The sequence below is a fragment of the Ammospiza nelsoni genome, chromosome 5 (assembly GCF_027579445.1).
Source record: "Ammospiza nelsoni isolate bAmmNel1 chromosome 5, bAmmNel1.pri, whole genome shotgun sequence".
In the NCBI taxonomy this organism is placed as follows: domain Eukaryota; kingdom Metazoa; phylum Chordata; class Aves; order Passeriformes; family Passerellidae; genus Ammospiza; species Ammospiza nelsoni.
In genome coordinates, this window is record NC_080637.1 from 53,186,826 (window position 1) to 53,206,566 (window position 19,741).

At 42.2% G+C, this 19,741-nt stretch overlaps 1 protein-coding gene across 6 annotated transcripts; it reads right to left on the reverse strand.

Annotated features, from left to right (window-relative positions):
* Positions 1 to 319: 319 nt before the first annotated feature.
* On the reverse strand, positions 320 to 15,489 carry TMEM263 (transmembrane protein 263). Of its 6 annotated transcripts, none has more exons than XM_059471845.1 (5): positions 15,374 to 15,416; positions 12,903 to 13,006; positions 11,924 to 11,985; positions 6,816 to 6,885; positions 320 to 3,054 (listed from the first exon to the last, which is right to left on the reverse strand). In XM_059471845.1, exons 4-5 carry the CDS (start codon positions 6,877 to 6,879, stop codon positions 2,768 to 2,770), a joined length of 351 nt encoding a protein of 116 aa, XP_059327828.1. In that variant the 5' UTR covers positions 6,880 to 6,885; positions 11,924 to 11,985; positions 12,903 to 13,006; positions 15,374 to 15,416; the 3' UTR covers positions 320 to 2,767. The 6 variants fall into 6 exon arrangements, with proteins under 6 accessions (XP_059327828.1, XP_059327830.1, XP_059327827.1 ...); XM_059471847.1 differs by lacking the exons at positions 12,903 to 13,006; positions 15,374 to 15,416 and adding exons at positions 13,288 to 13,373; positions 14,865 to 14,918; XM_059471844.1 differs by lacking the exon at positions 15,374 to 15,416 and adding an exon at positions 13,288 to 13,373.
* Between the last annotated feature and the right edge of the window lie 4,252 nt (positions 15,490 to 19,741).

The following is a 19,741-nucleotide window of genomic DNA, read 5'->3' on the forward strand; positions in this document are numbered from 1 at the left end:
GCAGTCAGGCGTACAAGCTGCCTTCATAAACATTTCCCCTTTTGGAACAGGGACTGGGAGAAGCAAAGTGAAATACAGCTACCACAGAAACAATCCCAAGACAAAAGAAAAGCCTCACTCCCCCAGAAGACTTCAGTTCCATATTCCATTCAGCTCACTACGATCTTAAAATTGGATACTCCCAAGCATCATTGACCAGGGGAAAAGAAAATTAGTGCAAAGGATTTTGTGCTGTGTCTGTGCCTAGCTTACACACTGAAGCTAAAGATTTTGTTAAGAACTGGTTAGTGCTAAGTAGACACAAATAGAAGACACTGGAGCATGGTAATATGGGAAGATTTATACCTAAGTATGCCTTTCTCCACAAAACTAAGGAAGCTTTCAAATGTCTGAAACAGCAACAATTTAATGTTTCACAGGTGCCAGGACAGAATGGGAACAAGTTTTTAAGATGAAGCAAGTTTCATAAGTGAATGGAAAACACACAGGATACAGGACAAAGCTCTTTGAAAACTAAACCCATATGCCATGTAAAAGTTTTGGTTTACAAGACTCAAAATAATAGCTACAGGATATGTAAAGAACAAAATATAATGGAGTGTTGGCAACTCCTTACATACCTAACATTGCTTATCTCTGACCACGCTTGCTTTGCTGCAAGTGTCATAGTTTAAAATTAAAGAATTTAATAAAAAAATGGGTAGGACCAGTTCAACATTTCCATTTACAGAAAAACTATTAGGAAGAGTTTGGTTGAGTGTCACAAATTATCACTGGACTCCAAACAGGCGACTCCTAAAGAGTTTAGTGGCAGCACTTGGGGGGATATTGCTACACTGGAAATTGCAGGGGAGCAGACCATACTAAATTATATGCTGCAGCAAAATTGTCTCTGATATCCAGACTAGCTAATTTCTAGACCTACCTGGTACTTCTAGACAATACTATATTCTATACAATTTGCCTTTGACTATAAAAAATCAGTTAGTGTCTTCCATTTGTTGCATCAACTTACCTCATTTCCCCCTTGCAGCAGGTCAGAACCAAGCAGCTGGTGTATCTAACAGAGGAGCAGATGTAATTTCTTGGGTTTTTGCTCTCCCCACTGCCCCAAGTTCCATGCTTACAAGTATCATGCTTCCAACATATATGATTTCTGATATAAAGTTGTTGCAGAGTGCAGTTGATGTACCAATGGCTCAGAGAGATTGGGTGACTACTATACCATAATTGAGACAAGGTGTACTTTCAACACCCATGAACAGAGGAATAAGTTTGACAAGTGATATGTTTGGGTTTTTTCATTTTTAAAAAGTCCCCCCCATATAACCACCTAGTGCAACCACAGCCACTGAAAAAGTGTACAAGTTCTCCATAGAAACAAAAGTTTTTCGAAAATACTGCATACACACCATGAACAGATGCCTCCCATGGGCTTCCAAAGACATTACTTATTTTTAAAATCAGTACACAAATAAAAGATCATAAATGGTTTCTATTTTAAGGCAACCTCATGCTGTGTCATTACAAGTGCATTTTGCCTCACGCTGCAGAGGATGTACAGGTGTTCCCATTTAAGGTGTAAACATTTGGAATCTGTCAGTATACATATTACTTGAATCGTGTTGCCTTTTTTTTAAGGCCTCATCTACTGTTTTTGGTTTGTTTTAAATAAAAGTATTGCATTTTACTCAAAAATCAAGGTGAAAAGTACAAGAAATGTAGTGAAAATTTCCTTGCATTTGCTTAAACAGAGCAAAAAGCTAACCTGGTGTATCACGGAGTTGACAGAACAGCTTTGCTGGTTCTTCAGTGGTTTCCAGCTACTCAAGAATTCCTAGCAAGTTAGACAGCTGTGTTAGATGACCACAAACATCAGCCCATTTTCCACAGGCTGTAATTTTTTTCTAGTGTTTATAAGAACTTTATTAGAAGCAAGTTCTCACTTGCAGGAGATAGATGCATATTATTAAATACACCTGAGATGAAGCAATCACGTTTTCAGTAAAAACTGAGAAAGTTTCAGAGATCAGGATTTATGAAGAGCCTAAAGCTCATTCTGTAAACTGCACTGTAACAACAGGACAGTTCTTTACACAGCTTCACCTAGTAAAAAAAGATTTTCTTCTAATAAGGCATTAAGTTAGTTTACTCTTTATGATCCTTTCTACCACATTTGTTAAACTTTTTCACTTCTATCTATCTCCCATTCTCATTTCCAAATTCTGCACACCTCCAGTCTCTTTGCTCCAGTCTTCACTGTCAGAATGCAGTCAGGGATAGTTTACAGGCTGCCTGCAAGTACAGGTTCAGAATCAAGACTGGGTATGTCCAACAGTGCTTTCACACAGCTGAAGGATACTTAGCAGGAAGATGTGGAAACCACTGAGAACAATAATTGTCATCTTGTTGTATCAATGGCATCACAGAGACTACTGAATTTCTACATTCACATTTTAGTCCAAAACTGCAGAAGATGTACAGTAAATGACTATTCAAATATGTATTATTCCTTCAGATACACTCACTTCTATAGTTATCAAGCGTAACATTTCACCAGATACAAAGCTTCAATCTAGGCTCTAATAAATCCTCATAAGCTGTGCTAGCCATGCTTCTGTCCTTTTCAGATGAAACTGAGTTACTTGCACAACTCGTTAGAAGATGAAGTGTCTAAGACACATGGCTTCTCATGGTCCCAATCTTAGCAGATTTTAATGCCACTGATGCAATATTCTGGAGAATTGAGTATGTCTCAGTTTTGGTTTTAGTCAGACTTGTCCTTTTTCTTTCCTGTTAAAGGCACTTTACTTGCAACAGCAGATCCTACAGCTGTAACGCCTCCAGCTACAGCAGAAACACTTCCTTTGACTAGACCCACTCCCACGGAAGGCACAGATGTGACCGCTGTTTTGGTAATTTCCAAGCTCTTCCCTCCAATCCAAGCAACACCTCCAATCGTGGCACCAACAGCTCCCTTTGTGACACTGAAGAGGCCACCAGTCACACGAGAAAGTATGCCAGCCTGCTGCTGCGGGTGATCTTTGAGTGACCCTGAGGGAAGGAACAACAAGCAAATCAATCTCAGCACCAGGATTTAAGCATTTTCAAAAAAGTGTTACTCAAAAGTATTTCCTTTTCTAGCCTAACAGCCATTGCATACAGTCTATACTTACCTTGCAGGCTGCTTTTTTGGATGCTCATACACCTAGCTCCAAATAACAAACAACAGGGAAACCAAGAAAAGAGCAAGTGGAACCACAGTGGGCAGAGCTAGGGAATAAACAGACATGAAATAAAAAGGTGAGGGAGTCAGGAGCAGAAATAACAGGCTTGGAGGAGGACAACTACTCTAGGAGGTAGCAAGAAAGAAAAAAACAGCTCTAGAGGCACAGGAGACCTCTGTCCAGCCCTGCCAACACACTTTCCGCCGCAACATGCCTTAGGAGAACCAGCTGAACAGATCTGTCCCCAGTGCCCTCACTGCCCACAACTTGCATCCAGAGCACAGATTCCAAGAGTCATGTCCCAGCACTCATCTACTACAAGATGAAAACTAGGGTGAGCAACTTCCCATGCGCTGCCAATACGTTTGTGATGGTGCCAGGACTGACCTAGGACTCAGAATTCATTAAAAAACTGTAGAGGTCAGAGTTCATATGTGCATGACTGGAATAACTCAAGCAAAAGGTGCCACCTAAATGAGAGAATTTTCTACAAAGTTGACAAAAAAGGAAAACAAGGATACAGAATAGTGAAACCCAAATGAGTTGAAAATACTGAAAGTCCTTCCAGCTCACATTAGTCTCTTAATTAAGAAAGTGATATAGATTATAGAAAGGGTAATGAAAACTGAAAACATAAATGACAGCCATGTAATACTCTTGCTGGTTTATTCTAGGCCAGCAGCTTTCAACATGGACATCTCTAGCAAAAATGCATTGCCAACACAAACACACAGATCAGAATTTCTATTTACATAGAAAGTCTTAAAGCATCACACTCAGGAGGAAGTATGCAGAGTCTGCCATAAAATCCAGTGTCTAGGGTTTATTCACTAGAGGATTCTTGTGACCAGACTAATAGAACTTATAACAAATTTGGTCAGAAACCGTTTCACTTCCACTTAACTGGTTCACTATCATCAGGGTGAAATAGGCATAAAGTTTCATCCCTCTGAATTTTAAGAGCTGATTTCACTGAATCTGAACTGATGTAGGCAAAAAATGATCCATCATAACTAACTTGAAAAATAATAAGAGAAACAAACAAATGTAACCTTTATGTATTTGTCTTTACCTTACTTCAGGTAGCCAGTCCATTGACATCTACTCTATTTCACAGGTGTAAATACAGAATGTGATGGTGTATAAGTAACTTCTGGTAATGGCTGGCACATTCCATTTCCATTCTATTTGCACCATCCATGAGCTCTAGCAAACATCCAGCACTACAGAGTTTTATTGCCAGTTGATTTCTGTTTTAGGACACACATGCCTGGTCTCCTTTTTTCTAAAGAGTACGTTTCCAAAGAATACCAGATCATGCCTAAATCTAAGGAGATTGGCTCAGTCATGTAGACATGGTGCTGATAACACTAAGGTTGTGGGTTGATCACATAGGCCCTCCATTAAGAGTTGGGCTCGATGATGCTTGTGGGTGCTTTCCAACTCAGAATATTCTGTGATTTATGGAGTACTGAGAAAATGACACAAGTTCCCTATCCAGGAGTTGGCTCTACCAGGCCATCTTGCAGCCAGCTTCCCACTGAAAGGAATCCAAGAATGAACAAGAGTTTGAATGAACGTCGGTTGCAAAGGTTGGCACTGCTCTCAAGGCAGAAAATATCACCTTAGAATAGCACTACTCATAAAAAGCAGGAGCACAAAAGCTTCTTCTACACATTCTTTAAAGCCTTTGGGCACCAAGCTTGTTGAGCGTGATTTGAACAAACCAGAACTATTTCTATCTTTAAGAAAAACTGCAAATTATTTTTGGAATTGAGCCTTTCCTCTAAGGAGTATTCTGGCAGCCTGTTCAGGAAGATGATTTTGCCAGCATTGAACTGGTATCCTTCCATCCACATTTGGCCATCTTTCTATGATGGTGTAAGTGTGTCATGTATAACACCTTGCACAACATTCAAAATGGGGTTGCTTTCCAAGGGTATTCCAGTATTTTAACTAAACTCATAAGGCTTGAAGAGTGCATGTGAATCAGAAGCAAAAGGAAAAAGCCTCTTCAAGGATGGAGTTTATGTTAAGATGAGCTGTGCTTCATTCTACTCCCTCTAACTACACCAACTTTCTCCATCTATTTAGATTTCATAATCAAACTAGTTATTGTCATACTAAAAGGAAAAATGTGCAGAAGAAAATAAGTCTTAGCTGCTAACAGATTTTAAATAAAATTTTGGAATAACCAGTGATCATCAAATTCTGCTGTTATACTCTGAATCTGGAAAACCTAATGACTATTCTAGGAAGATAAAAAATGCCTACTGCCCTATTCAATACAGAATTGGTTCTATTTTTCAGACTACTGTTCACTTTCTATATATGACGTTTAACATGTATCAAACACAATTAAACCTTTAAGGCAAAAAAGCCCCTAACAACTAAGCAAACAAAACCCAGCCTTAAAAATCAGACTTGAAGATAACACATTAAGGTGTAGTTTCCAATCAGGCATTTGCTATCAGAAATGCTTCTGGGATCTTAACACCAAAAGCGCAAGACTTTTTGTCCTCACACCATGCTACTATAACGAGTATAACAGAGCTGAAGAATTTCTGTGCTATGAAAACCTATTCTTCCCTTTCCTCTCATCTTCTTCTACTTGTGTTTCTTGCCTAATAGCTGTTAAGAATAGAGTGAGCTACTCGACTTCAATCCTTTCTGCTACAGTTAGTGGATAATACTGTTGTTCAAATGAAGTAAATTGTTTGGTTATACAACATATAAAAGCTGAGGTGAAAAAAAACCCAGACCAACAAACAGAACTTTAAAAGGCCATTATAAACTGAAAAGCAATGAACCGAGAGGAATCATGACTCACCGACCTCTACATCCAACACATTTGGTTTTAAAGCAAGAGCAGACAGAACACACATAAGAACATGTTTTTTTACACGCCAAGAATGGCTTTTGATCTAGTATACTTGCAGTCACATTATGCAAACAGGACTCTGCTCAATCCTGCCAGTCCACAGCTTAGAAGAAACTCTGCTCATTTGCAACTGCATTTCCTCTGCAGATCTAATAACCAATTTAATATTCAGCTGGTTCAGGAGACCACAATGTCACTGCATTAACAAAGTCAAGTGCGTGCTTGATTTTATGAAACCATGAGATTGTGAACAGTTGGAACCACTGTTAATTGTATGATGGACAACAGTCTCCAGAAGCAGTAATGAACTTTTATTTTTTTTTATGCATCTTGCATAAAAGTCACATGCACTATGAACAGAGCAACGCATCCAAAAATGAAGCTGGGCTCTTTATGTCTCACATAATGAATAGCAGAAATAAATGCCCATTAGATCAAGTCATATCTCTGCAAACTAATCTGCAAATTAGGTCCTTCAGTAACTGTCCATCTTCTCTATAATTTATAGGTCCAGTTGTTTACTCAGTTATATTCAGTGGCCTTTTTGTAATCAGGATAATGCAGAAGTGAACAATAATCCAGGCCCATGTCATCCCAGGGTTGGTTTGTTTACTGTTATGTAAAAGAAAGTTGAAGTGTTCAGCTTGCAGATCCATTTTTAGAGAGAACTGATTGATTTACTTCATTTCATGAAAACTAATGCATACCTTCTGGTGGTTCATCATGAATGTTGGATGGGACTTCCTGTTGGTTTTTGTCCATTTGATTCATTATTGCCTGAAAAAAGAAATTCACACGTGCTATTCATCTTTTCTGGCAAAGCATAAATGTAAAATTAATCCAAAATCCATTAATCCAAAATTCAAGTAGATTAAGTTCCACAAAGATAACTTCTTCTTCATTATTAGACAAGCTAGCAGGTCCTGTCAAATTGCTCCTATTTTTATTATCAGACTGTGCTTTTGCATTCTTCAACTAGGCTCAATACTTAAACTTTACACTTGGTGAGAGCTGCCACACCACACCAAGTGCATCTCAAAAAGCAATCAGGAAGACAGCAAGTAGGAAAACAAAACAGCTACTGCCATACAAGAGCTTATGTTTAAGTACTGGAAAAAAAGCCTAGTGATCATAGAGGAGATGGCCACTAGAGAAACAAGAGCAGCATGCCTGTGAGATCTGCTAGTACTTGGAAAGCTGTTTAAAAACACCAAGTCCTTGCAGCATAATTTGAACAAATGTCATGAAAACAAGATGAAGACAGCAACAGAAACACACGATTTATCTTGACACAGAACTGCATAAATGGTGTGGTGGAAGAAGCAGACCTAAACTGCTTTAACTCTATGCAAACTCTCCAATGGAAACATTTAGGGAAGATTTCTTTACATTAGAAGCTGTTTCCTAGAGGAGTTCTAGAGCAGCAGTCCCTGACAGAGGAAGCATAAGAGAAAGCTCAATCAGCAGCTCTGATTATAGAATTTTTTCTCTGGAAGGGAAGAAAGTACTAACCAGTCCAGGTTTCCTTCCTGCTTTCCTCCCCCGCCAAAGCAGGCCTTGATATTAAGTCCTGCCTCCTCCCGAGTCCTCCTGCTAATCTTGCTTTCCCTCCTCAGCAAGCACCAAGGTCAGAAAAAGGAAAAACAAGTCACATGACACCAGTCAGCATGCTTCTCTCTTTTTGCCAGTGACCTCTTAGCTCCTTTCCCTCTGCATAAGTCTTTGAATCATTTAATTTCTTCCAGGAGTCAACAAGCACCACAAAAATAATTCCCGCTTCTCTTGCTGTGCCCAGAGCTCTTTGTACATGCCCTGGGTGAGAAAGCAGAGGCTGGGATCTGAAGAAGGAATGTGGAGGCAGAAGCAGATGAGAAGACTCATCTGGAAAATAAGAGCTAAAATCCTCACAGTATTATTATGAAGTTAAAACATCACACTAAAAGCTAGCACCCACGTACTAAATCATAGACCTTTGGATGAGAAGCAAGCCTCAATTGAATATTAAAGAGTCCTCCCAATCAGCACTAAGGGTATAAGTTAAGGGCTCAGAACACACAAGAAGCTGAACAGGAAAGCAAGCAAAAATACCTACTACCGGGATGGCCAGTTTGATGGAAATGCTGAACAAATGCCACTCAAAAGCCAGAAATGCAAACATGTCAGCTAAGAAATAGGAAAGGATCATATGATATCCCAAGCTGAGAGGAAACCACAAGGACCACTTAAGTCCAGCTCCTGGCCCTGCACAGGGCAGCCCCTAGAATCACACCATGTACCTGAGAGCATTGTCCAAACGCTTCTTGAGCTCTGTCAGGCTCGTGCTGTGACCACTTCCCTGGACAGCTGTTCCAGTATCCAACCACACCCTGGGGGAGCCTTTTCCTAATATCCACCCTAAAATTCCCTTAACAGCTTTATGCCATTCCCTTGGGTCCTGTCACTGGTTACCAGAGGGAAGAGATCAGTGTCTGCCCCCCTGCTTCCACTCATGAGGAAGTTGTAGAGTAACAACACACCAGGATGGAAAACACATGAGGGCTAAAAGACAATTTTAAAAAGTATAAATTATAGAACTCCTTGTTATTCTTGTTATTTTATGTAATCACAAATAACAGGAAGAAAATAAAAAAAAATAACCTGACCAATCACAGGGAGCAACTGAGGACAATCAGGTTCTGAGAAAAGATGCAAGCTGAAAGAAATACAATATTCATCCTCACTATGTGAAGTTCCATGTAGGTTTGTTGCTTTTTTTGAAATAATATAAAGCACTGTAAGAAAGGGCAGACAGAAGAAACTGACGGGCCTGACATTATTCAATCAAGATATCTCTATCAAGATCAAGCAACTACATTCCTAATTAACGTCTGGCCATTTCAGTCATGAAGATGATTACCACCAACTTGCAAAGAGTTTAAACGCTGCCTTAGGCAAAGTCCTAAAAAGAGTAAAATAAAAGCCAGAACCTAGCAAGTCTTAATTCAAACAAAGGAATGAAAAAGTGATCAAAACAGTTTTAAAGCAGACTCGATACAAATTAGTAAAGCCAGAGGTATTTTATTTTTTATAAAGAACTACCTTCATTAACTTATTTGTATCTAGACAGCATGTAACTCCTAAAAGAACACCAGCTGAAATTACTTGTTTGAGCTTCAAAATGTTTCTGCCAACAATCCCACATAAGAGATTCAGAAAAGTTATTTAATCTTAAGAGGACAAAGAAAACACTGTCAGGGATTATCAAAAAGTTTAGAGGGGAGTTGGAGTAAGATACCAGTTTCAGACATAGGTAGAACACTAGAAACCATCACAAGACTTCACACAAGGTTTAGCATTTTCTGCTATTAAGAATATACTGAACACAGCAACACTAACAGCAGATACAGCCCAGATGAAATCCCTAGAATCTGTTTTACATGACATAATACCAGTATTTAATTAAAATAAGATTTGTCCAACAGGAAGAGTTAGAGTAAGACTGGCAGACAAGACAGGTAAGGGATACTTTCAAAATTCTCCACCATCTAGTTTAGACTGTCAGATTTGGTTTCAGCTCCTGCAAAGCTAAACGAGCAAAGCAATGTATTGGCAGGGGGATTTCACAGAAGAGTTTCTAATCTAGTTTAAAGGTACAGTAGAAAAAAAAAAAATAGCAGCACATATAAAATCACAGCACTATATACAAAAAGCGGTTAAGATTAGGCATTCCTTCCCATTACCTTTCCTAGAACCTCAAGGTCACATAATTGTTTATCCCAAGCTTTTCCTTAAAAGTTAAGTAGACATGCTTCACCTGCATCTAGACAGACCCCAGTGGTCTCTCTTCAGGCACTGGCAACCTGCTGCTATCAGGGCCCAGAAGTCAACGGAGAACTACACACACCTGAGAACAGCAGCTAAGGCAAGGAAGTCATTGCTGGTAGGACTGAATTTGTTCTACACAGAAGACAGCCTTCAGGGATTTTCAGATCAGAAAGCTGAAAACTACTGTTTGATGGGTGGTTTTACAGGTGCCTGGAAGCATTCCAGGGATGCTAGGTGAGTGGCTGGACAGGATGATCTTGAAAATCTCTTCCAACCTTGATGACTCTTTGATGCTGCAAGAGATGTGCCCAACCAGCCTGTACTAGGTTTTATTCACAGTTCTATGATATCAGGGCAAGTGAAAACAGAATCACATCGCTGTCAGAAAAGTCTCACAGCCTGACCCAAAACATCACTTGGCACACAAGATCTCGCAAAGCACAATTCACGTCCTTTTGTTTTTCTGTAGAAGCTCTCCAGGGAATCCTAGAGAATCAAAACCAAGATCCAACAAAGAACTTCTACAGAAAATTTTCAAATATCTATGTTACAGTTTGCATTATGCATCTTTGTATCCAATTTAATACCTCAGGAGACTTGAAAGGCTCTGAAAAGTGATGCAAAAAATCCTGTGTACTAAACACAGTGCAGCATATCTGGTGAACAGGATATGCACAGAAGCATGTTTTAAACCTGGCTCCCTTCCAGAGACTTAAGATGAGTATTTCTATTGACTGGAGGTCAAAGGCCTGGAATAACCACTTGGTGGCAGATTGCTTCATCCAGTCTTCAGAGCAAAAGGGCAGGAAAACAACTTTTTTCCTCAAAAACTGGAGATAGATTTTACATAATACTGTGGAGGTAAAAGCACTCAATGCCTCCTTTGTCTATTAAGATCTATGTCCTGCTTTGCATCAAAAAGTCCCCTGGTGACCAGACTGCAGTGTATCCTAAGGGAAGGTCCTGTTCAAGCTTTCCCCTGAAGATGTGTCCCCACGAAGAAGAGAAAGCAAAGTTCATGAGACCCAACAGAGATTACAACTCAGCTGAAACCAAAGACAGCGACCTAGAGATGCAAGTGTAAGACTTTCGTGCAGAGGTCAGTCATTCAGACATGCTATAGCTTAAGGAACTTTGGAAACTTGGAAGCTGCCCATTCAAAGTCCCACTACGCACTGAATCATTAGTTACAATGATTACCAGTACCACAGCTGTACGCAACAAGGCAAAGATTTATCAGAGACCTGAACTTTGGAACTCTTCTCAGAAGTTTTCAGAATCTTCTTCAAAGTACACTAAGACTGGCCAAAGAAAAAGGGAAGAAGAAAGCAAGCAAAGAGATCTTTCTTCTGCATTTTCATCCTGTGATGCCAAATTCACTTGTGTCACTGCAGAAAAGCCTCCAGCTTCATTTAACATGTTCATTGAATGATGACATGGAATGAGGCAGGGTCCCCATGAGGCCCAGAAAAACTCATATGGACATTCATGAAGCCAAAATTTATCCTATCATTGGCACACTCCAGTTTCCTTCTTCATCTGTGTTTTGTCATGCCAAGAAGTGGAAGCAAACCCAGATCTTAGAACAGGGATAAATGTAAACTACTTCAACTACTTCTTGGGTTTTTTTCTCTGTGTGCTTATGAAGATTTGTCTATTGTCTATTCATTCAAGAGATATGGGATAACTTCTCATCTCTCTTAACAATATATTAAAATAAATTGTAGCCTTGATACAAAAAAATTTAAAAAATAAAGATCAAAGTCACTCAACTGATTTGAAAGGAAACACACTTCCATACTGTCAGGAAATGAAATACATAGAAAGCTTAAATGTTTTACACTGTGGCTAAAAAAAAAAAAATTGTTTAAAAGAAGGTTTTTAATTCAAGAGCTATTTGTAACATTAACAGTGTTTAGGATCCTGAATGAAAGCACCAAGAAGCTCTAGAAGTAATGGCATAGGCACAAGTACATTCACATCAAAGCTGATTGAAATAAAACTTACTCACCAAATATATTTCTTTGTGAAGATTACTAGTCAATTGTTTCCACGAAAGTATTCTGCATACACCTATAAGAAAGGAAGACTATTAATGACATCTTATGGACCAGTGACTGTCACATACCTGACAAGAGTGTACAGTAGGAATCAGGAATACAAATCCCCACAGTATGGAAGAAGCACACTTGGTACAGCATTAAGATGCCACATTTTTAGAGATTTGTCACCAAGACACCAATTCTTCCTGGGCAATGAAGATAATTTTACTTGCTCCATGTGCTGCCATGAGGATTGCTATGAGGCACAATAATCCATGTTAAGACACAAATGCTCCTTAATAAGCCTGCAGTTCTTGGACAGTAATTTGTGTGAAGTTTTAGCCTTCCACTGAGAAGTGGGCTCTAATCATTACAGATGTGTGTAACTTCCAAAGTTTCAGCTGATGCTCTTGGTGTCTGACTTTAGAGACAAAAAGCCCTTCTGTCTCAGCACAGCAAACCTGGCCCAAGCAGCAGCCAGTGAAAACTGGCTTGTTTCAATGCCACTACTTAGATATTTGTGGGTAGCAATGAAACAACCCAAGGATGGGACCAATTTCAGCTGGCAGCTTAATGCTGCTCCAGACGGCTGCTGCAGCAGCAGCCAGTGCTGGAACTTCCACCTGACAGAGCTGCAAACAAACCCACTGCCCTGTCTTGTTCCACCACAAAAGAAGTTCTCTTCCTTCTGGCTACCAGCTGGGCAGGTAGAAAGCCTGGCTACAGAGCTGAGGGAAAACAAACAACCCTTGCCACATGAACAACTCTTCTTTACCGCTTTCACAGCTGTAGCAAGTTTCTGAATGAACCTGATGTACTTCACGTACACGGAAAAAAATATATTTTTAGGTATGATAGTTTAAGAACTAAATTTTTGGAAGAGCAACAGTTTCTACTCTCCAAATTAAACACGGAAATAATCATGAAGCCAAAAAAAGGTAATCCCACCTATGGCTGCTCTTCAGGGTACAGCTCCAAGCTGCACAAGCAACCCCTCACTATCAGCTTCACTGCCTTACTCCTAGGATGGAAATGTCTGTTTCAGTCGGTTACTGCAAGGGAAAGAGTTGACTGAGCTTAGCAAGAATCGTCAGTGCTAACAGCATTAAAGTACAAAAACAAATCCAGGCATGTAGAAAGCATGTAGGTAAAAAGCAAGAGCACAGCTAGTATTTCAAGAAGCCTTCAGTTTAAAACTCAAGTTTCAAAATTCAGATTTATATACAAAGCAAGACAAGCTTGAAAGCAAGCGTGCTATGGAAAAGAGACTGCATTTTCAAGTAGAGACCACAAGGAGTTGATCAGAAGCTTCCAGGTATGAGCCACAACTTACTTCCAAGCCTACAGCAGGATGGGCTACAGCTTCCTTCAAAAGAAGTTGCTGTAAGTAATGTACAATATGCAGGGAACTGAACACAGCTGGGAAGGTAATGCAACATATGGGTATTAAAAACCAAACACACCACGATTAAAAGCAAGAGAGCGGTATAATATCTCCTGGAAAAAAAACCCTTAACTCTGCCCAAGACATTACTACAGTATATCTACCCTAGATGGAGAATGCACCATTTCTCCATCACTGTCAACCAAAATATAGATCACGGTCCAGAAGAGGTCCTACAGAACACCTGATGCTGGCAATCAAGTTTTCTCTGATGCAATGATTTACAAGATACAAAATCAAAGGTGGCATGAACCAGAATTGCCCTTTTCTAGTTCTCCAAAACTGGTTCCTAAGAAGTACATGGTAAATTCCAGTAAGGTGCAAGGCACAGCTTCAGAAAGACCATGAAAACTCCATTTTACCAGTTCTGTCATCCTCTGCCTCCTCCTAGCTCAGTTTTCAGAAGAGCCTTCCCCATTTCTTTTAACACTTTCCTAAAGCCTGAGCTCCAGATCAGTCTTGGATCTCCTTTTCCAGAAGACCCTCAAAGACAAAACTGGACTGTGCCTAACAGCCAGTGGTAAAGCAGCTTCTGAACGTCCTTGCTACCTCTGCTAATAAAATAGTCTTTTCCCTAGCATCCACCACCTCTCTGTTGGCTCCTACCTGACATTTAGACCTGGTCACTTGCTGGACAAGGACCACTTTTCAGTTTGCACTTGTGCAGCGCTGCCCATTTCTACACTGAGGAAGCAATACTAACTTCTCTGAATATTTAGCCACAGTTTAACAGAAAGCTTTACATGATATGCTGGATAATATTTACTGAGCAGTCTTAAAACTGATGTGCATACAAACCAGTACCTACATATTAAACTAAGCAATCTTGTATGTACACCTCCAGTTATATAGAGGCATCCTGCCTGAAGCAATGCAGTGGAAACACTGAAACATGCTACATGTACTTGATATTTACATTCCTTACAGAGGGACATCCAGATTCAGAGTTCTCATTTTCACCTGAATTCAATGAGCAGAAGGAAGCATTTAATTGTATCCAGAGGCAGTATCTGCAGTTCATACAATGCCCAGAACCAGGCATACGGCTAAATCAACTTGCCTTGATCTTCAGGCCACACCACATAAACGCCTAGGCTAGGTTAATGTGGAAAGCTAAGCCAGTCCCAAACAGTTCACAAAAAACCTCTTCATATGCTACTCCATCAAGCTGGACTCCAGAGACATGGATGAAACAAAGAGCACGTTACTACAGCAAACATCTGAACACTGCAAAGTTTAAAAAGAAGAAAACCCGAAAGAAAGCTTCTACTGGGTCGGAAAAATTCTCGAGGGAGAAAAAGACCATACAGGAGCCAGGCCGAGGCGAGTACAGCTCCTTCCACTGCCCTCCCTCCCAGGTGGGGGGACCGCTCCTCCATGGGCGCCCGGCCCAGAGAGGGTGGCAGCGGCAGGGCAGAGCAGCCCCCTTGCCCTCGGTCCCGCAGCCAGGAGCCGCCCCCCCTTACCCTCTGGCGGCCGAGGCCCCGCAGTCCCCGCCGCTTCCTCCCCTCGCAGCTACCTGCGCGCCCGGCGGAGCTGCGGAGGCGGCCCGGCAGCGTCCTCCGCCCATAACCCCGGCCGGGGCGGCGCGGGCACTGCCGGCATCTCGGCGCAGGGCGGCGGCACTGACGTGGCAGCCAAGGCCGCGGCGGAGCCGCTACGCCCGGCCCGGCCCTCCCGCCCCGCGGAGCCGCGGCAGGCAGCACAAAGGCGGCCGGGCTGTGCCCGCGCCGGGGGCAGGTGGCGGCGACTCCGCATCCCTGACCCGCCTCTCCCGCCAGCGGCTCCGCCGGGGCGCGCCGGGTGCTCTCCCGCCTCCTCCCCTGGAAGTTCCCCTTCATCCACGGGGAGGCAGGGAGGGCGCTCCGGGGTTGCCCGGTTGGCGGCGGGGCCGGGGGTAGCGGCCGCTCATCCACCCACCCACCCATCCATCCATCCATCCATCCATCCATTCATCCCTCCCTCTCTCACTCACCGCACGGCACTCACAGCTCGCTCGGCCTGCCCGGGTCGGCTCAGACTTTACTCCTCCGCCCGTCCCCGCTGCCGACGTGGCGCCCGCCGCCGCCCGCCCTGCCGGCGCCCGCAGACCCCGCCCCAGCGCCCGGCGCGGCCCCTCGGCGGCCGGGGGGCGCCGCCGCTCCCGCCCCCTGCCCGCCCCAGGGGTGCCGGGACCCGCCGGCCCCCGCCTCCTTCTGCGCCGCCGCCCGTGCCCTCCCTCAGAGGGGCCGCGCCCCCCGAGGGCCTGCGCAGGCCCGGCCCGACCCCGTGGACGCCGCAGGCTCGGGGGCGCGTTCTTGCCCCGGGGCCGGGCACCGAGGTGGAGGAAGATGCGGGGTAGGGGCAGGGCTGAGGAGAGGAGGGACGGGGAGCCGGCGTTGCTGCAGCTGACCGAGATGCTTCGGTGTGCAGGAGATTGATTGGCTTGTGGCGCTTCGTTGGGCTGGGGAGCGTCTCGGCAGAGGGGTCCTGGTGAAGAGATGACCCCTTGGGGCACCCTGCCCGTTGGCACGACGGGGAGGCTGCAGAAGTCCGACACAGAGCTGCACCCAGTCCTGTGCCAGCGGCATCTTGGGGAGCCACGACACTAATCCTAAGGATCCGGGTTTATGTTAAGCAATATTTGTATTGCACCCTTCATCCCAGCTACTAATTTGAGTGAGCTGAACTTCTCACATGGCACCTGTAGAGAATAAATGTGTGGTAATCACGGCTTTATAGGTAACCGCACCAATGAGGATAGCTGGGGAAAGATGGGTTTTCTGATGTTCACCCCCTTCTTTGAGACGTCTACATGTACATCTGTAAGGATCCCTGGGGAGGAACAGTCACTTTCAAGTCTGTTAGACAAGGAAATGCCAGATGGCCAAGGGAGAGAGGAAAGTCACAGGTACTTTGGGTTTAGAAACAGAACTGCTTTCAGCAGCACAGGAATACTAAATACCTTATTGAATACTTTGCAAGTTTAGAAAAGTTCCATAGACAAAATACTACCTCTGCTTCCTCCTTCATTTGTGCATCAATGTGATCTATCAGAGCAATGCTGCATGGACTCAGAGGGGTTTGCTGATAACAGGGACTTGGCATTCCTGACCTGCTTAACAAGTAACATCCATTTTCTCTGTTTTGGATCTGAATGGGTGAAAGTATCAATGTGGGAGAATCCAAGTGAAAAACTGAGGGTGGTGTCTGGTACCCATGGTAGGGAGCATACCATGGGTTCTGTCAGGATATGGGAAACACAGAATGCGTGGATCAATCATGTTCTTTGGAAATAATACTACACAGACACAGGAGTTCTACTCTGGGATCTTGATTTCCATCTGGGAGGCTGCAACTCTCTGAGCTCAGTGTTTGCAAAGAGTGTTTACTATTTAGTGTTTACCTGCCTGGTTCTAACAGATGACACCTGCAACTGTTGACATCCTTTTGGTCTTTGAGATAAGGATATTTTCTTATAGCTACTATTCATCCCTTGCCCTAAGGCCCAGCTGTATACGGTGCTTTCTATACATGTGATGCTCTGCTCCAAATGCAAGGCCTGGAGCTTCTCTTGGCAGCAGAAAGAGCTGCTGCTTGAGTATTTTTTTTGCAATAGAGGTAATCACCCATAAACTTCACAGCACGAGGCACCAAAGAATATTTTGCCTCCTAGTAACTGAAAACAAAAGGCATCCCAGGGATTAACAACTCTTTTTTCAAACACTGGAAGACTTAGGATAGCACAGGACTTGGGTCAGTCAAATGTTTTGCAGAGCCAACAGAAAGAGCCACCTTCCTTGTCAAGCCACAGCTACAGGGAGAAGAGCCTCACTGGCAGGTGTAGTAACTGAAATAACATCAGGCTGACCTCTCTGCAGACAACAGAAAACAAATGAGCAGCATGCCTGTTATTTTGCTAACCAACGTTGAAGGTGAAGGAAAAGTTTTGCTTGCAGAGGTGTTGGCATTGCGACTATTTTTGTTCTCATTTAATATTTCATTTATAAACAGGCTCAAAAATGATCTGTTGGTATATTCAGAAAAGACTTCTTAAGTATTATTGAATCATTCTGAGAAATAAATAACATGCTTTCACTGGAAATAGCATGTAATTACCTTCTTAACATTTTTAAAATGGAAAAATTATAACATTCTGTCTTTCCCTGTGGAGGAGTGGTTCCTTCATTTAGATTATAGGTTTTTACATTTGTCTGTGAATGCACTATGATTATAGATGCAGAAAATAATTAAGGAAGGTCAAAATACATACATTTGGTATTCTTTTGTGAGGATTGTGTTTGCTTTCTGCTGAGTAGCTGTGGGGAACTACAGCCAGAGTTGGAGTTATACTGTGTTGGATTCGATGTAGACCTAGGAAAGAGCCCTAAAAAAAGTCCTCTCTCAGTACAGAACTTAATTTAAAATGTTATTAGTGTCTCCTGAATTCCTCTGCCTTGAAGTTCCATTTTCCTGTTGTTGGTAGGCAACAGAGGAACAGGAAGGCAGAGCTGTGGGGTCTGTGTCTGGTATGTGTCTGGTGAAGTCTATAGGCATATGGCTGGCAACAAACTCCAGCTGAACTGTTTGCTCAGGCCTGAATGGGGAACGCAACAGGAAAGCTTGTGAGGTGTGCTGTTATATTTGATCCTAAAGATTCTGAAGTGGAGCAGCCAAGGCCAGAGATAGACCTTACTGGATGCCATCTCCTAACTTGTATGCCATGGATGCCAACACCTCTCCATTGCAGATCCATGCCTGTGGTGTAATGGAGAGGGATTAGGCAAGGACTGTACTTTTGCAAATTCCAAATATAAATCTACCATGGGGCTTAAAAATGGTCCCTGAGTAGATAACCTAGGTTAATAGTGTGCTGGAAGGAAGGAGTTCAGTATCCAGCATTTGTTGGTAGTGAGGCTGTTGGCTGATTTTCTACCGACAAAACCAGGCAGGGATGAAAGAGCAGCATACCCCACTCAAACATATAAAATGTCTTCATTGCATATGAAGAGATGTGCTTGGTTAAGCGTGATGCCTCATCTGCAGATGCATCTTGTCTCATAGGAAAGGAAACTGTCTGCTAGTTCTAGTTGACCATAGCATGCAAGGGAAGGAACCCAGAGAAGTGAGTTGGTTGCACACTATTTCTGGCTGAGGGATCAGGCAGTAACAGAGATCAAATATACTAAAGTACCCCAACACTGCCAGCTACCAACAAAAAAGCTAGAGTATCCTCCTTCCTTTTTGTAACAGAGTTTTACTAATACAAATTGTGAATAAAAAAATAAGAGATTTGAAGTCCTGGGCCGTTAAGTGTTTGGAGGTATCTTTTTTATCCTTTTGTGCACACACAGGTTCAAGACATTATCACATTATAATTACATATTTTTAAAAAATTATCAAGAAGTATGGTTTTGTGATTGTAGTCAGCTCATTACTGAGCCATTAGGAAACTGGCTCCAGCAGCAGGACTATTAATGAGTTGGTTTCAACTAGTGTGTGTGCATTGTGATTACTTGGCACTCTGCCTCAGTTTAACTAAGATTTTAAATTTACATTGTGCTATTCAACCATGTCTTGCACTAGTGTTTATAAAAATGAATAGATTTAATTATCCTCATTTTATAGGTCAGGTCACGGTGTCATTTTGGGGTCAAGGGACAAGACTGAAGCCACCCACCCCCTGAAGCAGTCTAGATCTGTTGTTCAACCTGCAGGGTGGCATTTTTTCCATACGACTGAGAAAATGATTGGGTGGACATTGACAAACCCTGAACAAAACAGTTACAATAATATTATTTAGTAGAACTACAGTACCTGGTTTGATGTATTTGTTGAGATTTGCAGAGATCACAAAAAAGCTTCATATCTGTAGAAGTGCAGCGGCCAATTAAAAAAAATTTACCTTTGACGGGAAAATGATCAAAGTAATTGAAGTGGTTTTCAGAGCTTTAAAGAAAAAAAAAGTAAGATAATCACATAATAAGAAACACTATTGTTTCTTCTGTCACACTGTCTTCATATTATCAGCAATTATTTGATGTTCTAATCTTGCAAGCCTTATGAATATGAGCAGTCATGAGTAGCATGAGCAAAGTTTGCTGAAACAAATGAGCCTGGAAAGGTCAGATCCCTGCCTTGAATAAATAGGTACAAATTACAGTATTGCTGTTTAATCTCCTAGGTGTGGTGTGCTGCATAGAAGAGCAGCAACTCTTGTGACATTTTGGGTTTTTACTAAATTTTAAATAAAATGTCCTTCTTGCTGTTTCCCAGCTGTGTGCTCTTCTTGCTATTGTGTTTTCATAAGCTTTTTTGCTCTGTTTTATGCAGGTGGAAGTTTGAGTGAGTTATGAGTTGGGTG